Source organism: Schistocerca nitens, chromosome 3 (assembly GCF_023898315.1).
Source record: "Schistocerca nitens isolate TAMUIC-IGC-003100 chromosome 3, iqSchNite1.1, whole genome shotgun sequence".
NCBI lineage: Eukaryota > Metazoa > Arthropoda > Insecta > Orthoptera > Acrididae > Schistocerca > Schistocerca nitens.
The window spans coordinates 127,526,906-127,549,897 of record NC_064616.1 but is presented as its reverse complement, the minus strand read 5'-3'; the positions used below and the strand labels follow the sequence as shown (position 1 = coordinate 127,549,897).

Sequence of the window (22,992 nt, the reverse complement as noted above, 5' to 3'; positions counted from 1 at the left end):
ACCGCTGCAGATCCACTGGAGGATGGTATTGGCCATGGCTGGGAAAGGCGTGACGAGACAGGGAAGGCAGACGCCGCTGGGTCACCTGCTGCCTCCAAGTGAGCACCTGTGCCAGTGCTTTCCATGGCGTCAGAGGGACTGGCAAGATCAAGGTTCTCAGCGGACGCCAGGATCTCCACCTCATCCTCAGACGCAGAGTTTGAAGGTTGCCGTGGGACAGGTGCCACCGCAATGTCAGGATGCTTGGGAGCCTTTTTCTTCAACTGCTTCGCACGCTGTGCCTTTGGAGGGTCTGGCTGGGAGGGCCCCACTAGGTCAGTCTCAGGGACGGACAACGACCGTGAAGCCCTATGACCAGCGACCGGTTGTTGTTTCAAAACTTTGCGGGTGTCTGCTTTGACACTGGGAAAAGCATGGGAAGGGAGGGCCCCAAGGGACCCCTTCCTGGCTAGAGTAGCCAAAGAAGCCCCACGCTTCTCCGGCTGGGAAGGGGGGGACGAATGTCCCCGATGGTTGGGGTGCTGTTGCTCCTGGAGTAGATGGAGCAGCAGAGGGGGAAGTGCCCCCCACAACCAAGGGGGCCGGTTCATTGTGACATAGCTGAGAGGCAACAGTACGTGACGACACGGGAGAGGATCGGACCGCTGTTGCAGCAGTGGCATAGGTGGATGTCATGGGCACGGGATGTAGCCGCTCATATTTCCGCCTTGCCTCGGTGTAGGTCAGGCGATCCAGAGTCTTATATTCCATTATCTTCCTTTCTTTCTGGAAGATCCTACAGTCTGGCGAGCAGGGGGAATGGTGTTCTCTGCAGTTAACACAGATAGGAGGCGGGGCACATGGAGTATCAGGATGCGAAGGACGTCCACAATCCCAACACGTGATGCTGGAAGTACAGCGAGATGACATGTGCCCGAACTTCCAGCATTTAAAACACCGCATCGGAGGAGGGATATATGGCTTCACATCACAACGGTAAACCATCACCTTAACCTTTTCGGGTAATACATCACCCTCAAAGTCCAAGATGAAGGCACCGGTGGCTACCTGATTATCCCTCGGACCCCGATGGACACGCCGGATGAAGTGAACACCTCGTCGTTCGAGGTTGGCGCGTAATTCATCGTCGGACTGCAGAAGAAGATCCCTGTGGATTATAATACCCTGGACCATGTTGAGACACTTATGGGGCGTGATGCTAACTGAAATATCCCCCAACTTGTCACAATTGAGCAACCTCTGTGACTGGGCAGAGGATGCCGTTTGGATGAGCACGGAACCAGAGCGCATCTTGGACAAGCCCTCCACCTCCCCGAACTTGTCCTCTAAATGCTCCACAAAAAACTGGGGCTTGGTTGACATAAACGATTCCCCATCAACTCGCGTACACACAAGGAACCGGGGTGAATAGTCTCCACTGCCTTCTTTTGCCATACGTTCCTCCCATGGAGTGGCCAGGGAGGGAAATGATCGTGGTTCATATTTCCTGCTGTTGAGGTTAGACCTCGATCGCTTAGAGACTGGTGGTGGAGGCCCACCAGCGAGAGATGGTCGGAGTAGGTGGCATCAGGGCGGATGACCCGCAATGAAGCGTGGTACATCAAGGGCCCTCCCCACGGGCGCCACCCAGCCACAGCAATAGCCACCTGGCAGGATGGCCATTGCTGGGAGTCCTGATGCCCCAAGGAGATGGGCATCTACTCCTTGGCATACGTGGGGAGTTAACGGCGCAGGCATCAGTAGAGCGATCCCTGTGTTGTCAGGGGGCTACAACCAAGAGGGTACATGGCGGCCCCACCACAACGGGCTGGCTACCGTGCTGGATCTTAGGTGCAAAACAGTCCAAGGTCGTCATCGCAGTTAAAAGAAACACTGCAGATTGCAGCGTGGGAATCGCACCCAGGGACGTATCCTCGCCCAAGAGATGGAAAACGAGCGGGACACCAGTGCAACGATGAAAAAGCCGGCTAAAGGTCTCAACGCACGATGGATACAGTGCACCATGTAAGGCGCCCTTCCCCAATTGGCTCGCTCTTCGGAATAATTTAGAAAGATGGAGGTCAAACCCGAGAGGGGACCATCACATAAGGCCGAAACATTTGAGACTCCTTTTAGTCGCCTCTTACGACAGGCAGGAATACCGCGGGCCTATTCTAACCCCCGAACCCGCAGGGGGTAAGGAGCCACTGGCTCCTAAAGTTTGCATAAATAAAAACTCTTTTCATACATGACTTCTACCACCACTGCTTGGTGAGTAGATTTTTATCTATCAAATTACATTACATTGTCAAAAATTGATTACTTTCATCGTTATCAACACCAGACAGATAACAGGGAGTAAACTTAAGAAAATGTAACTCGTCCACAAAATAAGAGGCTTGCAAGGCACTTGTTTGACCGATTGTTGAGTAGTGTTCATCAGTCTGGGACCCTAACCAGGTAGAACTTATGGAAGAGAGAGAAAATACACAATGAAGAGCAGTGTGTTCCATTATGGGATCATTTAGTTGATGCAAGAGTGTTACAGAGATTCTTTATGAACTCCAATGGTAGATGCTACAAGAGAGGCACTGTGCATCACATAAAGGTTTACAATTAAAATTTTGAGAGAATACTTTTTACGAAGAGTCAGGCAACATATAACTCCCTCCCATGTAAATCTTGTGAAATGATGATGAAAATATTAAAAAAATTAGAACTGATATAGAAGCTTATCAACAATCACACTTCCTACATGCCATTTGTTAGTGGAACAGGGATGGGGAAATCAGTTAGTGGTACCAGAAGCACCCTCTGCCATACATTGTCAGGTGGATTGTGGAGTACTGATGTAGGCGTAGAAATGTTTTTTAAAAAATTGTGGAATTCCCCAAAAAATTATTCCATACAACAGTAGAGACTATATTAATATGGTACATATCAACAGCCATGAGCAGCATGTAATTGTATTCAGTTTTTAATTTAGATTGTTGAGGTGCATTTCCCACTTCAAATCCTCTTTAATAAGTTTGCCTGAAATTTTTCTGTAACTCAGATTTGAGATATTTTTTCCTCCCATTGCAAAAACAGGTAACTTCTACACTATACAAAATCTCCATAATGCAAAACCTGTTATAGCTTTTTCAAAATGTATGATTAAGCTATTGACCTAGATCCATTGTGCTAAGCTATGCATAACCAATGTTGCATTTTCCTCACTACATACTATAATTAGAATGTTAATGATACATGTTGTGTATCATCCACTGCTGTTAATATTTCATTTAAAAAGGCAAACATTGGTTGCGTTGACTTGCCAGCCCTGAAACCATGTTGCGAGTCCTTTATCAGCTTTTCTTTAACCATCTAAGGAACATTTTTTGCTGAAGCCTGACAAAACAAACTGTCCTATAATTAGCAGTTTAACATTTTGAACCCTTCTTATGCAGGAGTGTTACGTTATGCAGTTTTTAGGCTATTAGTAAAGTTATCATTTGAGGGTTGTGTATTTTCAGTGTCTACTAGTGGCTCCACAATAAATGTTGCACTAGCTTTGATGATATCATCTGGTATCTCATCAGCACTCACTAAATGTTTATTAGGCAGTCCTTTTACAATTGTTGATAATTCCTCAGGTGTCATTGAATACATGGATAATGTATTTGCAATAATGTTTTTGATCTGACTTTTGTCCGACTGTGTGCCATGATATATATCTATCAACTACAGTGCTATATTTGAGAGATGATGATTGACAGCATTAGCTACTTGTCTACCGTCAGTTTATTGTTATTCATAATCAGCTCTGTATTACTGTGATTAAGTAACCTCGAAATTAACCTTGAACCCGTTATCTTCTTATAAATTGCCACGTTGTTTTAGTGTGTTTTCATTTGTGTATTTTGAAACAGGCAATAGAATTAGGACTAATATTTTGCTTGGAGTACTTGTACAACCTTCTCTTATTTTCGTATGATAGCTTTTCCCAAGAAAAGATCGTTTTTTGAACGGAGTTAAATGTAGAACACCTAGATCAGGAAAGGGATAAAGGTATTTCAAAAATGCATAAATGTGGCCTTAAACTTATCAAATTTTTCATTGGTATCATTACAGTTGTACACATCTTTCCAATTTACACCTTTCAGGAGGAAACAAAAGTATTCCAGATTTTTTTAAATTTTTTTTTTTAATATTGAAATTCCTTACAATGGATTGTACTCCATGGAGTTTAGAGTTTCCTGCAATGTTCATTGTAAGAATTTGAGCATATTGCTCACTAAAACCTGCGTTTTCCACTTCTATGTTATAGGCATAAATTCATGTATTTATCAAAATTTGGCCGATGATAGATGCAGAGGTTGATGTTTTTATAGTTGGATTAGTTACAGTTGAGCTTATGGTGAATGACTGCAGTAAATTTAATTTTATGCATTGAGATTTCAATATTGATTTCTCAAAATCCAATAAATTCAAAGACAATATTATAAATTTTTCTTGGGAGATAAAATTTCTTCCAAAAGTTCCTCCATGTGATTATAAAGCACTCTTTGGTCTCCATCTGGTGACCTGTACATGCAAATTGTAATTATATTTTACACTGGTAATTCATCTATAGAGAGTTCTATATTTTTTTCACTGGACAGGAATTCAACAGTGTAACTAAACACCAAAACAACACAGGTACCCCATAGCTCAGTTTTACTACGAAACATGCTTGCATGTTTGAACTTAGGAAGGTATATTAGTTCTCATGTATTCTGTTCAAGCCAGTGTTTGCTAAAGCGTAGGGCAAAATATCATTCAGATTAACATTACTCCTGTTTCATTAATTTTACTGGACAACAATTGAACAAGTACTTTTAAGATAAGTAACATCTGAAAAAAAGATTTGTAATTATCTAGATGACATTAAATAAAAGCTAATTAAAATATTTGAAATCTTTCAGTTGAGAAATACAGAAAAAAGTGCAGAAGAGATGGAAATATCATCATAAAAACACTACTGATAATGCTAAAGGATTGTTATCCAAACTTAGCTGAATATTTTTCTAATTATCAATGCAATTTCTTAAGTAACTGAGTACAGTTATAATGATAGCAGTGCAATTTCTAGCTATGAGTGTCCATTTTAGTGTCCTTGGTCCACAGAAAAGAATGTTTTCAAATTGCTGAAAATGGCTTTGAGAATTATAACTAAAAGTAGTATCTGGGTTCATTATCAACAAATATTTTAAGTAAGTGAGTATTTTTACTACATCAAGTGAGTGCAGGTACCAGAGTGTTATGCAGTTCAGGAAAAACTTTAGTATTTTATTAATAGATCTAGACATAATCATGGAACAAGAGCCTGTTTGAACTTGCATTTACTGAAGAAAAACAAACAAGAAAATCTCAGAACAGCATTCTTCATTAGGGAATAAAACTGTATAGTAAATTTCCAAAGAAGATGAGACAGATTATTGGTAGTAAAATATTTGTATTTAAAAAGGCAGCTAAAATATTACTTAGGGGACAACTACAACATCCATAATTCTCTTTCATTGTTAACCACTACTCTGTCACATTACCACACATGATCACAACATAATTCTCTTAAGAGAAAAGCATGTGCTAAGATCTAGGTGATGCTAGTGACTTTTCATTCACTTGAGTACACTATCTCATGGGGGGGGGGGGGGGGGGGGGATGTTTATTCAGTTTGCAGGCGACCGTAGCACAGCATGTTTGTGGTCATGGAATTACTAGTAAGTGTCAATAGCATGTGCAATGATAATGTAGAGATGTGAAGAATTGGTGCAAATCTATTTTTATATCAAACTTTATCTTGTGAAAATTATGTATAATGGAACGGATGTTATACTATAGTGACCAACTGACCAAGGCAGTGCAGTTGTTAAGACATTTTCCTCATATTCAGTAGAATGAAGATTTATACAAATCTAAATCACTAAATCATGATGACTGTACAGTACAATCATTTCATGCAAACACTGGGATTGTTCCTTTGACAAGGTCATGACCTACCACTGTTCTGTCCTCTTGAAAAGCATCACATATGCTATGTGTATGTTGCCAGAGGTGGCAGTTCTGTATGCTAGATTTTGTGCCCTGTATACCCCCAATGCACCTACTAATTTTATTGTGTGTTCTTACTTCTAAACTGTAAATGCACAATAAGTAAAATTTCATTACTTGTTATTATGCAGTCTTATTTAAAGTACACTGTTGGTGATTATAAGAGGTATTGTTTATATATTTATATAATTTATTAACATTATGCTTTGTTCATTAACAGGAAATTAATATGGGTCAACGCTGTTCTGATACCAGAGGTATAACATTTGAGGATGTAAGAGTACCAAAAGAAAATGTCCTCCTTGCTGAGGGAGCTGGATTCAAGATAGCCATGGGTGCTTTTGATAAAACTCGGCCTCCGGTGAGTCTTTATTAAGAAGTTACTTATAATTGTTTCACAATCACATTTTACAGTTCAATCTAGTATTGTTGTATAAGAACATGTGCAATTGTTCTTCCCTCATCTGCACTAGGTAGGAGAATTTTTAAAGTTATGGAACAAGTTTCACAGTGAGACAAAAGAGTGCTTACACAGTCTAGTCATGCTGCCTTTGGGGAATTCAGTGACTGTAATGCAAACTAAATTTAGCCTTAGGTCACACAAATATTTTTGACTTCTTAACAAATCCTCATCAGATTATATGTTTAAAAAGAAAGATAAAGCAGAATATTACAAGAAAACTTTTTTGACAGTTAATCTGATGACTTGCTAAGAAGTTGAAACTGAAAATGATACCAGTTATATGTCTCTACAACACAATTACCGCCATAAACCACTGAAGGCCACAATCCAGAAATACCTCAAGTCAGGAAAAAATCATATTTTTGTTTTCCATTCTAATAGTAGAAAATATTTCAATTCTGGCACCATCCGAATCTTGCATTTGACATACATTTCATGGAAAATAGGGTGATAGTATAGGAATCAACGTGTATTAAAAGTAGTTCAAGAAATGATTTATTCCAGTAGCTAGTAAAGTTTCTTTCTGTTGTGTGTGTGTGTGTGTGTGTGTTTTTGTTCTTCCCTCATCTGCCCCCCCCCCCCCCCCCCCACACACACACACACACACTTACTTGTGAGTAGGGTTTACATGCGAGTTATGGGTAACTGGTTTTCAGTGGGACTGATCATAAGTGATTGAAAGGAGACAGCAACTTGGCTATATAACCATTGATCTCTCAAAAGCTTTTAATATGGTAAATCACATAACGCTACTAATTTGTTGTGAGGACTGGGATTGATGCAAGACTAGTGAGCTGTATAACAGTATATGTTCCCTCATAGAAATAGGTCATTGATTTTTCTGTTTTGTGTCTGATATTTTTGAAAGAAGAGAATCTGAATTAATACTTTTCAGTAATGATGTAATACTAGGTAAGTAAATAAAAAGCACAGAAAAATTCAAGCTGATGCAGAAGGACTTTGAAGTCACTGACAATACAGAGGGAATGATATTTTTGGGACTTGCAGAGGAGATAGCATTAGCATAAAATAGGTGTACAGTCATCAATCAGTTCTGTTATTTGTGATTAACTGGAAACAGATGATATCACAGCAGGACAGCTATGCTGATAGCTGGGTGAGACAATGAATGCTGCGAAGCTTCACTGGGATCTGCATATAGGTGAGGCAGCAAACAAACCATGGATGTGTCTTATACATGTCAACAAGGTTACAGAATGTAGCTTGTAAGGTCACATTTTGAGTATGCTGCAGAGATATGGGATTATGCACAAAGATACCTTTGAAAGTCAAGGAGTGCAACAAAAGGCAGCCAGGTATGTAACAGGAGACTACAGCAGGACAAATAGTGTCAAAGAAATGGGAAAGCCACACACAGAGAAGGAAAAGAGGTAGTATTGAGGCTATTTACCAGAAATAAGTGGGTGAATATATTGTGTAAAATGTAAGATATAAGCTGGACACAGGAGGAGTATTTAAGGTAAGGAGATAAAATCATTATGAAGTGTGTTAAATCGTGGAACAAAAATGGTTGTAAATACTCATAAGGTGATAAAAGAGTGAAGGATTAGAATAGTTTGGCATGGGATATCCTATGCTCATCACCTTGACAACAGAAATATTTGTAAGCATTAAAGTTTTTTTCCCTTTTTTTTTAGCTATGTGCAATCAAGCTACGTATAGTAATCAACATAAGCTTTTGTCTTAAGCAAGCTGGGTATGCATCTCTTGTACAACTAAGATTTTCCACTGCACTATCAAAGTACTGATATGATAGACACACAGGAATATTAACAGCATTTGCAATACTGAGGATTAACTAGTAGATAAAAAAATTTCAGAAATTTCAGTCTAAGAGGATGGCTAAGAAGATTTTGGGCACTACTACTACTACTACTACTACTACTACTACTACTACTTCTTCTTCTTCTTCTTCTTCTTCTTCTTCTTCTTCATCTTCTTCGTCATCTGTGGGTACTCATCCACTAAGTGTTTCTGAATTTTCTGAACAACTTTTTCTCTTTCCATATTATATAATTTGCTAGATGCCATTAAATAAAGACATTAAATAAAGACATTGTGAGAGTGACAAACAAAGCACTTGTTACGTATCAATTAGTTGATAAAGTTGGAGATGCTCTTTGATTTAGCAGTTCTCGTTAGCTTGACAATGTCTTTGAATTATGATTTTTGGCTGTGTGTGATAAAAGTGAACACTATCATACTACCATCTATGTATAAAACACATACATCAGTTCTTGTTGTTTCTAAATAATTGGTGAGCCCAAAGAAGAAACTGCATTCTCATGTATAGGTTATTTGCATTGATTTACACAGATACATTCCCCTCCCATCCTCTTCAAAATGCCTACAATACTCTCAAAATGGCACTGATCTCATATTGCACAAAACCAATGGATCAAATGCTCACTCAGATCCCTTAGCGACAAGAGGCATGGTGACAAGACACCATACGAATTCTGGAGACATTTTCATACAATGACTGATGCCAGTATTATTTCAGACACTTTTCTGTTACACATCTGGAAACAATAACAGCTACCACACATTCAGCTAACATTAATTGCTCATGAAGGATAGCCATTATGCAAATTGCTGACAGAGAGCATACCACATTCAACTCATGCATCATGGTGGCCACTGTGACAACCATCATTCCTGCTGGAGACAAGTGACCCATGCTGGACCAGTCCAATGAGTTGAAACTTTGCTGCTGCCTGATGACCATTGATCGTACCCAAAAATCTCCAAAGTCTCCATGGCACCATCAAGAAGATAGCTAAGCATCTACAGACAGTGCAACTATGAACTGTGGCTGCAGATGGCATGTGTAAACACCATGCCCTTGCACCCCGGTCTTACAGTTATCAGCTACCTAGTGCAGAAATCTGCTGGTTTCAAAGACATTTTGGTTAAAAGCTATGAAGTGCTGAAACTTTTTTTGTACTCAAATGCCAAACATAATCTGGTTTAGGTGCAACAGACTGTGACAGCCATTTACAGCACCTACCGCAGAGGACCAATCGATGCTTTACATTACACACATCATATACAACTACTCACTGTACTACCAGCTGCAGTAAAACATTGACACTGTCGTTTCCAGCAACATCACAGAGGCTGTTTGTCAGTGACTTTTCTTCAGGCTTACTGTTTTTAATCGACATGGGATTGGACATCAGCATTCTGCTGGCCATGTACTCTCCTGATGCTAAGCAAGCCAATGCAGTCCCTTTAATGGCAGTAAACGATTCTGTCATACACACGTATGGTTCCAAGACTTTGGGTTTTGGTGTCAGACTCGCTGGTACTGCAAATGGATATTTGTGTTGATTGACATTACTCAACCAATTTTGGGCACAGTTTTCTCGCAGAAACCATTTTGACCATGGATTACGAAATGCTTGCCTCATATATTCCATCAATGGGCACACTATTTCCAGTGTAAAGGGTCATTTTGCAGTACACACCTTTCACATGGTAGGAAAAACAGTGAACTGTCAAGCAATGACATAGCCAGTATTTGGTCACAGAATGCGGGGGGATCTGATTTGTTAGAGATGACCATAAAAAGACAATTTTTTTCATTTATTCCTGATATTTCCTTATAGATTAATGAAGTATTTTATTCAACAATGATCTCAGAGTTTTCACCAAGTGGAGATGCAATCTCCTTAGTTTGGAGCATCAATGCTTTTTAGTGGTTTGTCATATTGCAGCACTCCTATCTCCCTTTAACTTCACTCTGAATTTTAGCTGAGAAAGTGATGAGGAAGAGGCAAGCATAAATTTTTTGGGACACCATGATTATTACTGATATGGCTTTTGGACTAAAGATGTCTCTGTTTGATAGAGAAGCTAGAACAATTAGAACAATTTTTGGTGGTGAAAATGCAAAGGATCCATAATGATCCAGCCACACATTTTCCTAAATTTCCTCATTTACGCGTGTGTGTCTCACTTCTTGCAAAATAAGGAAGATCTTTGTTTGCATTAAAGAACATCCCGGCAGACAAATAAATAATAACCCTAATTCTCCTCATTTAGGCTCATGCTTTTATCATATGGCTTTTAGTCCTGGGAGGCTTCAAAGAGATGCTCAGCTCACCTTCTATGCAGTTCTTTTCAAATGAAACAACAAGCTCATTGTTACCAATCACTGATTTATTTGTATCCATAATGCATTTTGAAAGTTTAAACCTCCATCATCAGTTAGATTTACATGTGTTAGTATTTGTTTCTCCACCACACAGTGCCACAAGTTACCCCAAAATCATGAGACAACACACACGTCATACTGTTTCAGAACATGGTTTTGAGGAGTTTTTTTTTTGTTTTGACTAAAAACTAAATGTACGTCTAAAGGTGAAAATAAAGAAGTAAAATATAGTACCTCCATTGGTCACACATTCCTTCCTCTATTGTAACACATCACATGTAAACAAAGAACTCCACAATCCCTTAAAAACATTGTCCCGAAGTACAAAGAATTTAAAACTTAATCCAAATAATGTTGTTGTTGTTATGTTTTGTGTGAGATGCTGACTAATTCAAGGGGCATACAAATCCTTTCCTGTCAAGTTTATATAGCTCAAATTTCATAATCATGTATGTGTTACAGTGAAATACCAAAAGCTGGAGAATCTTGACTTTCACCGGAGAATGTCAACATTCACATAGTCGCTTAGTGTATGTCCAAAATATTTGCTAAATACCCTTATTTCTGACTTACACCAGTAAATGTTGACATTCACCATGCACTAATGGTGAATGTTGAACATGTTGGAGATTTATATTTTCTTCTCCGTCATTCAGTCACTATAAAATGTCACAAGGGTGACGTAACTTTTTCGCCTCCCTTTCTGAAAGGAATGACCAAGAATTTAAAATACAAAGTACATTCTGTTGTGTCGACACGAGAGCCGACACAGTGTTTGAGGGGGCCGAGATGCACGCTATTTGTGCACGAAGGATGGCGTGAGGTCTGAAACAGGATACGTAATGAATGCTATAAAGAAAAGTACGTAGCTCCTTGAATACTTAACTTTAATCCATCCTTGTGGTACATCGCTCTTGACTATACAAGTGAGACTCTTTAGATACAAGCTATGTAAGGCTAATGGCGCCTTGCTAGGTCGTAGCCATTAACTTAGCTGAAGGCTATTCTAACTGGCTCTCGGCAAATGAGAGAAAGGCTTCATCAGTGTAGTCGCTAGCAAAGTCGTCGTACAACTGGGGCGAGTGCTAGTAAGTCTCTCGAGACCTGCCGTGTGGTGGCGCTCGGTCTGTGATCACTGACAGTGGCAACACGCGGGTCCGACATGTACTAATGGACCACGGCTGATTTAAGCTACCACCTAGCAAGTGTGGTGTCTGGCAGTGACACCACACATTCTACATGAGTAAAGAAAATAATTGTTATAAAAAATTACTTACTTATGTGATTCAAATCTTATTTATTCTAAGAACTTAAACTATTATGACACTTTGAATTGCACAAGAGTCCCTTGCTTTTACAAGTGGAACACTTCCTTTTGCAATGACAGCATGTATAGCCTTGTCCCTCACTTATCGAATTAGCTTCAGCTGCTTCTCTCAGTGACGTTTCTTGAAAAGAAATCTTATCTATGGAAAGTAACCTTTCTTTAGAAATTATGAACTGATTATGTGTGTAAAGCTGCTTGAGGGGTACCATTTTTATTTGCCAGTTTATAGAAGTTGGGGTCTTCTATTCCAACAACAACCACTAACACATTTCAGCTATCCGTACGACCATGGTCGACATCAGGGACTTGTTACAAACCTCACAAAAACAGTTTCCTCCAGCTCATATTGGTGATAATGTATGAATACATCTTTGTTGCTTGCAGTAGAATATTTTCTTTCACAGTCACTTTTTGTAGAAATCAACTAATGTTTTTCAGACAGAATTTGATGTGAAAATGTTGTAGGCTGTAGGTCCTCTTCAATATTTTTCTTTGGAATATGGTTTTCACTATGACCACACCTCAAATTTTTTTTTGTGAGTGTTAACAGTTTCTTCATGCTGTTCTTTGGTTTCAGAAGTATTGGCAATTTCTTTGAGTTGTTCTTTAGTTTCAATATTTGCGATTTGTTCGCCAGGCAAAAAAGACGAAGCTATGCCTCATTTTGCTTTAACGCCAAACATGGCTTCATGACTTTGGTGTATTCCTTCATGGTATGTAGTGTTCTTGGCAAATCGAACAAAGGATAAACCATCTGACCATTTATTTGTGTCTTTATCATTCATCCATGCAGTTAGCATATTCTGTATATCCTGACTGGCCCTTTCAACTGAGCCTTGTGTGCCTGTGACGAGGCTTTCCATAAACTACTTTAACATCTTTCCACATAGAGAATTTAGTAATAATGTCATATCCAAAATATTTGCTACCATTATCTGATTGCAATATTGCTGGTGCACATAATGGTAAAAATATTGAAGGAACATGATGCACTACTTCTTCAGCTCTTTTAGTTTTCATAGGTCGTAGCTGGACAAACTTAGTTAAGTTTATCTGTTACATCTGCAGTCACACCATTATAACTTATATTTGCCATCTCTATTTATCAAGATCATTTGACATCTTGAGTTTAATTCAGAGCTAACCATTGGTTTCACAACAAAACATTTCTTAGGTGCACTGTGTTTCATTTGACACTGTTTGCATAAATTTAAATACAACATTACAACATTACAACTTCATATGTAATATTTTTGTATTGAACTTGCAACTCTAAGCATATGTGTTTTTCCTCCATGGCCTATTCTGATGTGAATTTCATATAGTAAACTGTACAATTCTTCATTGTTAACATAATACTGTATGTTCGTTTCCCCTGGTTTTAATGGTACAATTAACTTCTCTTCTTCATTAATTTTCAAAACATCAAAATGTTTTAATTGTCTGTAATCCAAAGGTGTGTTGCACTTAATTTTAGCAGAAACCACTTCATAAAGTATTTTAGAATACTTTTCTTGAGAAAAATAAAAACAAATGCATTAATTGCAGGTAAACGAGAAGACAATTAACTTTTCATGAAAAAGATTACGATTTACTGCAGTATCCATTTAGTAAAAATTAGGGTATCAGAAAAAAAAAAATTAAGAAAACGTTGCTTGTGTTATCAAAGCTTGCATAAAACTGACAAAGCTGATTGGCTCTCTCCGGCCAAAGCCTTTGTTCTGCTCGGAGTCAGTCACTTGTTGTTTTGACTCTTCCGTTTTGGACCTCCACCAAAGCATATCTGTGATTGTTGTACATTTGGACCCTCTCCAGTGTGTGTCGACAATGTAATGAAATATTTGATCTTTCACCGACTTATTTGGTACCTGTTGACATTCACCGGTGAAAGTCTACATTCCCAAATTTCAGTCATTCACGGTAACATATATAATCAGGCAACATTTTGCAAACTTTAATTTTACCACTGTAGGCAACAATTATTGTACTTATACATAAATAACAATATTGGCTGGAATCCAGAGAGAGGAATGATGGGGTGGAGACAGCAAGTAGGTCATGTGTAATATCAGGCAGGTCATTGGAAGAGGGAGGGGTCCAGACCCCCTTCGTACCTCCTTTGGCTACTGCCTTGCATGAAGCCATGAGGCGTGGCCATACACACAATAGTGCACCACATTTTTACCACCCCTGGGCTGCCTGTTTTGTTCCACACCTGTAGGATCATACTGGAACAGTTGCACGAGACCAAAGCTATTTTCAAAGAGATGCTTCAGGATGGAGTCACTGTTCAGGCAGTCCTTGGTCCTCATCACTGCATCTAGTATGCAATAAGTATGGTTCATGGCATCTTACAGCAGTTACCATGTGGTAAATGTGGTGTCACCGCCAGACACAATACTTGCTAGGTGGTAACCTTTAAATCGGCCGCGGTCCGCTAGTATACGTCGGACCCGCATGTCGCCACTGTCAGTGATAGCAGACCGAGCGCCACCACACGGCAGGTCTAGAGAGACGTCCTGGCACTCGCCCCAGTTGTACAGCCGACGTTGCTAGGAATGGTTCACTGACAAATTATGCTCTCATTTGCCGAGACGATAGTTAGCATAGCCTTCAGCTACGTCATTTGCTACGACCTAGCAAGACGCCATTAACAGTTTATATTGAGATTGTTATTTATCTTGGGATGCTTGTACAGTCAGACCGATGTTCTACAATTATGGATTAAAGTTAAGTATTCCAGAAGCTATGTACTATTTTTGGCTACTATAATTCCTTGTCATTTTCCAGACCTCACGCCAGCCAACGTGTATTTAAACGCTTGCATTTCGGCCTCCTCTAGCAACACGGTGTTGGCTCTTCTGCCAACACTTCAGTAAATGCCTGAACAATCCTAGATAGATACCCAGTACCAAACATCCAGGATTTCACCAGTGCTCTGGCAGGTATAACCATTTTTAATGTGTTAGAATGCCAAAAGTATATAATCAGATTCCAGTGGCAACCAATGACTGACATAGTACAAATGGCATTATCATTGCAGTGTTACGTGAGTTTTTGGTTATGCCTTCTGGACTTGCTGCCCAGATGTGTCAATGCTTTTTGGTTGGGTTCTGTTTTTAAGGGGCCTTGCATTTTGCTTCACTTACTTCAATGACATACTAGTATGTTCTAAAAATATCTGATTACATGAACATAATTTAAGGACAGTGTGACAGAGGTTAACTGACTATGGAATTATGCTCAATGGAGACAAGTGTAGTAACATTCCTTGGCTCTAAAGTGTTGGCACATGGCATCACACCCTTACCTGGGAGATTAGATATTTGTATGTGCCTTTCCATGGCTGCAGAATTATCAAAAACTGAAGAATTTCCGCAGCTTGGTTAATATTTACTGATGCCACCTCTCAGGAACCCCTGCAACATGAAATCCTCTCAGAAGCGAACTGGCAGACCACAACACAACAGGCAAGTGCCCCCTCCAGTGGACCCTGGAGATGGAAACCTCTTTCAAGGCCTTGCAAGAAAGCCTCACCAATTCTGTGGCACTCAATCACCTGGCTCCTGGAGTGCACTTAGCTTTTACTGTTGATGGCAGCCAATACACTATTGGTGCAGTAATACACCAAAAAGTCAATGGACATTTCCAACCTCTAATGTGTTTGAAATGGTGTGGAGAGCACTTTTGGAATGCTGACACGATAGATTTGTAGTCAGTGCAAATGGTAACTAGTCAGACCCTGACAAGTGGGTGGAAGTGTTGGATGCTCTCTGATTGCTAAAAGCTCCCTGTCATAAGTGCTCTGACTTTCTTTTTCCAAAAACTGCATCTCATCCAAACACATCATGTATGTCTGTGGTGGATGTCTATTGTCAATTGGCATTCATGATATGAGAAAAGTAGTTGCCTATGATGTAATCAGCATCACCAGCCTATTGCCTGTTTTGAACTACAATAACCTCAGCACAGAAAGTATATGGTGAGATGTATCTAGAAACAAACCAAGGCCTTACATCATGTCTCAGTTTTGACAGATGGCTTTCAACAGTGTCCACAACCTGACGCAACCTGGTTCCAATGCTACAGTCAAACAGATGCTCAATTCATTTGTGTGGTCTTCCATCAGGAAAAAATAAGTGCGCCTGGGCTTGTTCATGCATCAGTGCCAAAGCAGCAAAATCAGACATCAGAAAATGTCCCTCATCTGCTCGCATATGAGGTTCGGGCATGTTCACATTGACCTAGTCAGCCCTCTTTCCTCATTTGAAGGCTGCATGTATATATTCACAGTGGTGGACACATGCATGCTGTGGGCAGAGGTTGTTCCAATTAAGGGCATACCTGCTGATATGATCACCATGACGTTAATTGAGATCTGGTTCTGAAGACAGAGAGAGGTCAAATATTTCATGGAAAATATGGATGATGACACCAGTGACAAGAATGTAGTACTAGATACCTGAATAGGTCAACAAAAAGATCTAAATCAATTGGTTTGCTGGGGTTATTATAGCATATCAGTGTTGGTGGGTCAAGTTCTCTTAAATATGTCCATATTCTTACCTATGTGAAATGTTTCTGACTGCATAATGAGGAGGAAAAGTGAAAGAATGGTACATGTGTTTCCTTTCATAGGCCATACAACATTGAAAAAGCCATCTGAAAAGTTTACAATGTTCAGTGAGTGGATTAATGAACAAAAAAGTTCATCTAATTTTAATCTAATTTGTCAGCATCATTGACAAAGGACTCCATGTGTATCCTAGGGATGAAGGGGATATCTAGCAACTATCCAGTATCTAGACTGTCTGACCTTAATTTTACTACCTGTATGATACCGGATAATAGGTCAATATCTGGTGGATACCAGATTTTTCAATAAATTATGGAAAAGTCTTAAAACTAACTTTATGCAATTCACACATAAGGTACTCTGAACACAAAACCATAATATCTTCAAATCAAAGCACTAGTACTAGTACTGAACTGGAGGAAACTCATGGAGAATAACTTATTTTTGTTAAAATGGCTAATAAATAAACACTGTTTCTCTACATTAAGAGACAAGCAATTTCACTTCATACTTTATACAATACTGCAAGGAGCTGAAAGATGAAATGTACAAAAGGTTGCCAGAATTTAAGTTTTGTTTAACATTAGCTGACCAACTTATAAGAGTCACTGCTACAACTGATTTTAAGTATCTTCAAATAATAAGTCAATCTTGCTTGCAATTAAGTTTTTTTCTTTTACACTAACTATTGTCATTTTCATTGGACACCTTGTTTAAGCAATCCCCGAATATGTCTTGTCAGCTTTGTGAATCATAATTTATTCAGTCTCATCCCCTTTACTTGTTTTAGCAAGCACTGGAGATAAATTGCTACTGGTGGAAGATTCTTCACAGAATTTTGATAGGATCTTGTGTGTAGCTCATTCAGCTTCAGCAACCCCCATATAGTTCTGTCTTGAATTTTGGGTTTAGAATGGCTTCAGTCAAGAAATGTGGAACTTCATTTAAGGAACTGAAACAACATTCTAATTTAGCTTTCAGCAAGAATCTCAGTAAGTGAGGGGTTCTCTGTGCTGTCTCAGTCTTGTCTAAATAGTTATTTAATGCTGCAAATTGTAGATTTACTTTGGACATGCAGAAGAGACGGACATATTTTTTGCTATTCTTCAGAGGCTACAAAAGCTTTACACACTGATGAGACATCAAATCAGTAAGTATATTGTGATCAGCCATGTGTAGTGACATACCCTTTATATGATAATGCACCTGTTGAAATAAAAATGGCTATCACTCCCCACTGTGTTCTTGCATCAACTGATGCTATGGTAAAGTTAGCTCAAGGAAAACCCGATGGCAATTCAAAAGAAGCTAAGCTTTAACAATTGAAGTGCATTATGAAACCTCTACCAGCAGCAACATTCCTGCTACTTCAGTGTAGACCCATAATGACTCAGTTACAGCTCTGAATGGCTGATCATGATTCTCCTAAATCAGACACCTTTCACCACATCAGCACCACTTTCAAAAATGAGTAAATGTATTTCACTGGTAATGTCCCAGTGATGGTATTAAGTTCCCTTGCTGCATTTTCTCTATCCCAAGAAAATAGAAAATGCTTAATAGGAAGAACTCAATGTTCGAACTGCAGTTCAGGAGACAACTAATGAAATGTGAAGATCAGGGAGTTGTCATTACTATGCAAACAGGTGCATATAAAAGTTACAAAAACCATGAAAGCACCTGAAATATTTGTTTTGATTTTTCATAAATTCTGTTGTAGATCATGTTTTACCCTGCTGTAAAATACCTTGGCCAACATACAGTTTCCCAAAAAACTGTGCCTGACACCTACAAATCTTAAAATCCACTCCTTTGTATGATAGACAATGGATCATTGTCTACTGCAATCATTCCTGCTACTAAATAATGTTTGTATTGACATGTAAACATCACAAATAAAATTTCCTTTTAAATGATTCTGGCATTGTAAGTTGCATTTCTGTCAATGTTGTAGATTAAATTGTACCACAGACTTCTAAAGACAGTGTAGGCATGGCAGCAGCTATAGCTTTATGCACTGCTTGGAATTTATGTGGATGTTTCTTTCTCAGATTTTTTTTATCTAACAGGTACCTCAGGTATGAAAAATAATTTCATTAGGTTTAAATTAGGTATCTGTCAAACATAGGTTAAGTATTTCTTACTAGTCTGAATGTATTTTATAACTATTTATGAAATACTTGGTTTAACTAAAATTATTTGGGATGTGTGGGTGTTTCTAAAGATCACATACTTTTAATTTGGCCCCTCTCAGATTGGTGATAGTTGGCTGATTTGGTGTCACTACAGAATGTTTACCCTGGCTGCATAACACTATTGTGGACTGCAGTAATAAGAGGCCATTGTGAATCTAGTGTTGATTCTTGGGCAGAGCAGCAATTTTTGATATTATTTACAGATTTGAGAAAAAAAGCTGTACCTAGCCTTTCTAATGACTCCTCATCAACTTTCATGTCACTTCCATGTTGCCTAAACTACCTCAATAACATCTAGGTAATGGTATCTGCACGGGAGGAGCATTTACAAAATGTGCAGGTGGTTTTCCAATGCCTTCTGGAAAATGGTATTTGTTGCAAGCTGGAAGAAATGTCTCAAAAATGCCCCTTTAGGGGAAAAAAAAACTGCATGTGCTTAGCAAGGATGGCCTTGTCCCTATGGATGAGTACATCAAAGCCATTATCAAATTCCCAGTTCCTAAAAACCCAAAGGAGATTCAGTCCTTTAACTTTTTCAGCAATATCTCCTATAATGCCATTTCTCAGGTTATGCACATTTGCCATCCCCATAAGCAGCTTCACCAAAAGAGCATCAAGTTTGTGTGATCTGCTGTCAATAGGTATTTCAGACTCTCAAACAATGTTTGCACTCTGCCCCCTCCTTGGCTTCCTTCACATTGGGTAAATCATTAACCCTATCCTCCAGCACCTCACAGTGTGGTATCAGTGCAGTTGTGTCCCATCGGAATCTAGGTCATGCCAAGGAGTCCATCATATATGCATTGAAGACACTTCCTACTGTACGTAACTATGCGTAGGTTGAAAATGAGGTGCTGGCTATCATTTATGGCATTACAGAATTTAATAACTTCGTTTCATACGAGAAAATGTTACTCATCACTGAACACAAGTACCTCATTTCCTCATTCAGCCCTCGCTCAAGACTACCAGATTGGACTGCCCACCAGTTGCAGAGGTGAGTTGTCTTCCTCAGTAATTATGTGATTAAAGTTATGTCATTCATTACCAGTCCACTACCCAGCATCCTAATGAGACATGCACAATCATGGTTGCTGGCAGTTCCCAGTCCAGAGTTTGATCTCAAGGAATGTACCTTGCATACAATACTTTGTAGCAGACATTGCTTTATTTTCTTTTGGTGATGTAGTACATCATGGCTGTCAACCCACTTTCTTGGAAAATAGTTTCAGCTGTCCATATGGTTTGGCTCGAGTGTGTTCCTTCTAGAGCTGATTTGGTATGGCATACATTTTGCTGCTATGGTATTGGCTCAGTGTTGTTTAAGGGATTCTCATTCTTGCCACAGAAAGGACAACAATCCAAATGAAAGAGGAAATATCTGGTACATGGAATACATCTGTCTCATTGTGCCATGAGTCACATTTGCAAGTGGAAAACTGTGTGTTCTCATTTTCTCATGGAGGGTCCTTGTTTTTTTGTTTTCAGCCCTCTTAATTAACACATCAACAGAGTTTGACCACTTATTTGTTGTACAGACAAAGGTTTTTATATTGCATCATATCCTGTGAACCATGGATGTAGGGCAGCAGGCAGATTCCACATTCCTAGAATTCTGGAAAGTGTTTGTTAACAGTCTGAAATGGTGCCCCACAGCAGAGTCTCAGTATACAAAATAGGTTCCCAGATATGTGAGCTCCTCTAACACTTCTTAAGCAACAGAACCCAGTATTTTGTCTTCAATGACGAGTGTTCATCAGAGACATGGGTATTGTCAGGTGTGCCATAGTATCTTGTTCTCTACATTAATAAATGATCTGACAGGCAGGATGAGCATCAGCATCAGTGTGCAGCTATTTGCTAATGATGCTCTTGTATACAGGGAAGTGTCATCTTTGAGTGGCTTTATCTTTCTGAAGGATGACAAAATTTCTTTTTCGTGTGATTAACGGTGCCAACAGCCTTTTCGTGGTGGTAACACCAATTCCCGTCAGATCACTGAAGTAAAGCACTGTCATGCTTGGCTAGCACAAAGATGTTTATTTTTTTTTTGTTTTCTTTTTTTGTTTGGGGTTTAGGGCCCCCAACTACTGAGGTCATTAGTGCCCAGTCACAATTGTTAGAGCACATACAATCTAGTAAAACTCAAGGGAGGGGGGGGGGGGGGGGGAACACCAGAAAGTTCTTACAAAGATGCAGATAAAATAAGTGAAAGAGTTAGATGTCTTTGGACAAGCCAGTCAAAGTAATGAAACGAAGGACACGAGCAGCTGCTCGAGCGTCATCAGCTAAAATATCCTGTAAAGTAGATGGCAGAGACAGGACAACACGAGATTGACTAAAACGGGGACACGACAATAAAACATGGCGCACTGTTAATGCATGACCACAAGGGCACTACGGGGCTGGGTCACTGGAGAGCAGGTAGCGGTGGCTAAACCGGCAATGCCCAATCCGCAACCTGGTCAGAAGGACCTCTTCTCGCCAAGATGGTTGGGAGGAGGTTGTCCAAGCAGTTGGGAACGGTTTTACTGCCCGGAGCTTGTTTCCTTGAAGTGATGACCAAGTATCCCACCACAAAGACACAAGCCTCATACAAACAACCCCACTAATGTCAGATGACGGGACACAATGGGAGGCTGGCCGAGGCAGGACCGCAGCCTTGGCTACAGCATTAGCAGCCTCATTCCCAGGCACTCCTACATGGCCGGGAACCCACAGAACGCTGACAGGAGAGCCATCATCAGCAAAAGAATGGAGAGACTGCTGGATCCGTTGCACCAAGGGATGGACCGGATATGGAGCTCCAAGGCTCTGAAGAGCACTGAGGGAATCAGAGCAGAGTACATACGATGAACAGCGGTGACGGCGGGCATACTGAACGGCCTGATGGAGAGCGAAAAGCTCGGCCGTAAAGCTGGAAAACTGGTCGAGGAGCCGGTATTTAAAGGTGACGGCCCCGACGACAAAGGCACAGACGACACCATCATCAGTTTTGGAGCCATTAGTGTAATTAAAGGTGTGACTGGCAAGTCGCGCACAAAGTTTGACAAACCGTGAGCAATACTCTGCAGCCGGAGTACCCTTCTTTGGGAGTGAGCTGAGGTCGAGATAAATATGAACCGGAGCCTGGAGCCAAGGTGGTGTCGGGCTCTCACCCTCTCTGAAGGTGGTAGGGAGGGCAAAATCCAATTGTCGAAGCAGGCAACGAAAGTGGACTCCAGGGGGCAGCAGGGCAGACACATACAACCCATACTGACGGTCGAGAGAATCGGCGAAGAAGGACTGATAAGAGGGGTGGTCGGGTATTGACAACAGCCGGCAGGCATACCGACAAAGCAGTACATCGCGCCGGTAGGTCAATGGTAATTCGGCAGCTTTAGCATAAAGACTCTCGACGGGACTAGTGTAGAATGCTCTGGTCGCAAGACGTAACCCCCAATGGTGGATGGAGTTGAGACGGCGTAAGAGGGATGGCCGAAGAGACGAATAGACGAGGCTCCCATAATCCAGCTTTGATCGGACTATGGACCGATACAAGCGAAGCATGACAGTGCGATCCGCTCCCCAAGATGAACCACTAAGAACTCTGAGGACATTAAGGGAACGTGTACAACGGGCAGCCAAATAAGAGACGTGCGGAGACCAACAAAGTTTCCTGTCCAGTGTGAGCTCTAGAAACCAAGTTGTTTCCACGAATGGGAGAACAACGGGACCGAGATGTAAGGATGGCGGAAGGAATGCTTTATATCGCCAAAAGTTGATGCAAACCGTCTTCTCTTGAGAGAACCGGAAGCCATTTGCCACACTCCAGGAGTATAGGCTGTCTAGACAATGCTGAAGGCAGCGCTCCAGGAGGCATGTTCTCTGGGCGCTGCAGTAGATCGCGAAGTCATCGACAAAAAGAGAGCCTGAGACATTAGGTGGAATGCAATCCATAATTGGATTGATCGCTATGGCAAAAAGGGCTACGCTCAAGACGGAGCCCTGAGGCACTCCGTTCTCCTGGAGGAAGACGTCTGACAATACGGAACCCACACGTACCCTAAACTTTCGATCTGTTAAAAAGGAATGAATAAAAAGGGGCAGGCGACCGCGTAGACCCCACCTGTGCATAGTGCGGAGGATACCTCCTCTCCAACAGGTATCATAAGCCTTCCCCAAATCGAAGAACACGGCTACCGTTTGGCGCTTTCG

The 22,992-nt window shown here is 40.3% G+C and overlaps 1 protein-coding gene across 1 annotated transcript in view; it reads left to right on the top strand.

Annotated features, from left to right (window-relative positions):
• LOC126248070 (probable medium-chain specific acyl-CoA dehydrogenase, mitochondrial) overlaps positions 1–22,992 on the top strand; it is a 209,362-nt gene that overhangs the window by 124,446 nt on the left and 61,924 nt on the right. The window contains exon 8 of the mRNA XM_049948721.1: positions 6,275–6,415. Within this exon, the coding sequence (XP_049804678.1) occupies positions 6,275–6,415 (141 nt within the window). The remainder of the gene's footprint in view (positions 1–6,274; positions 6,416–22,992) is intronic.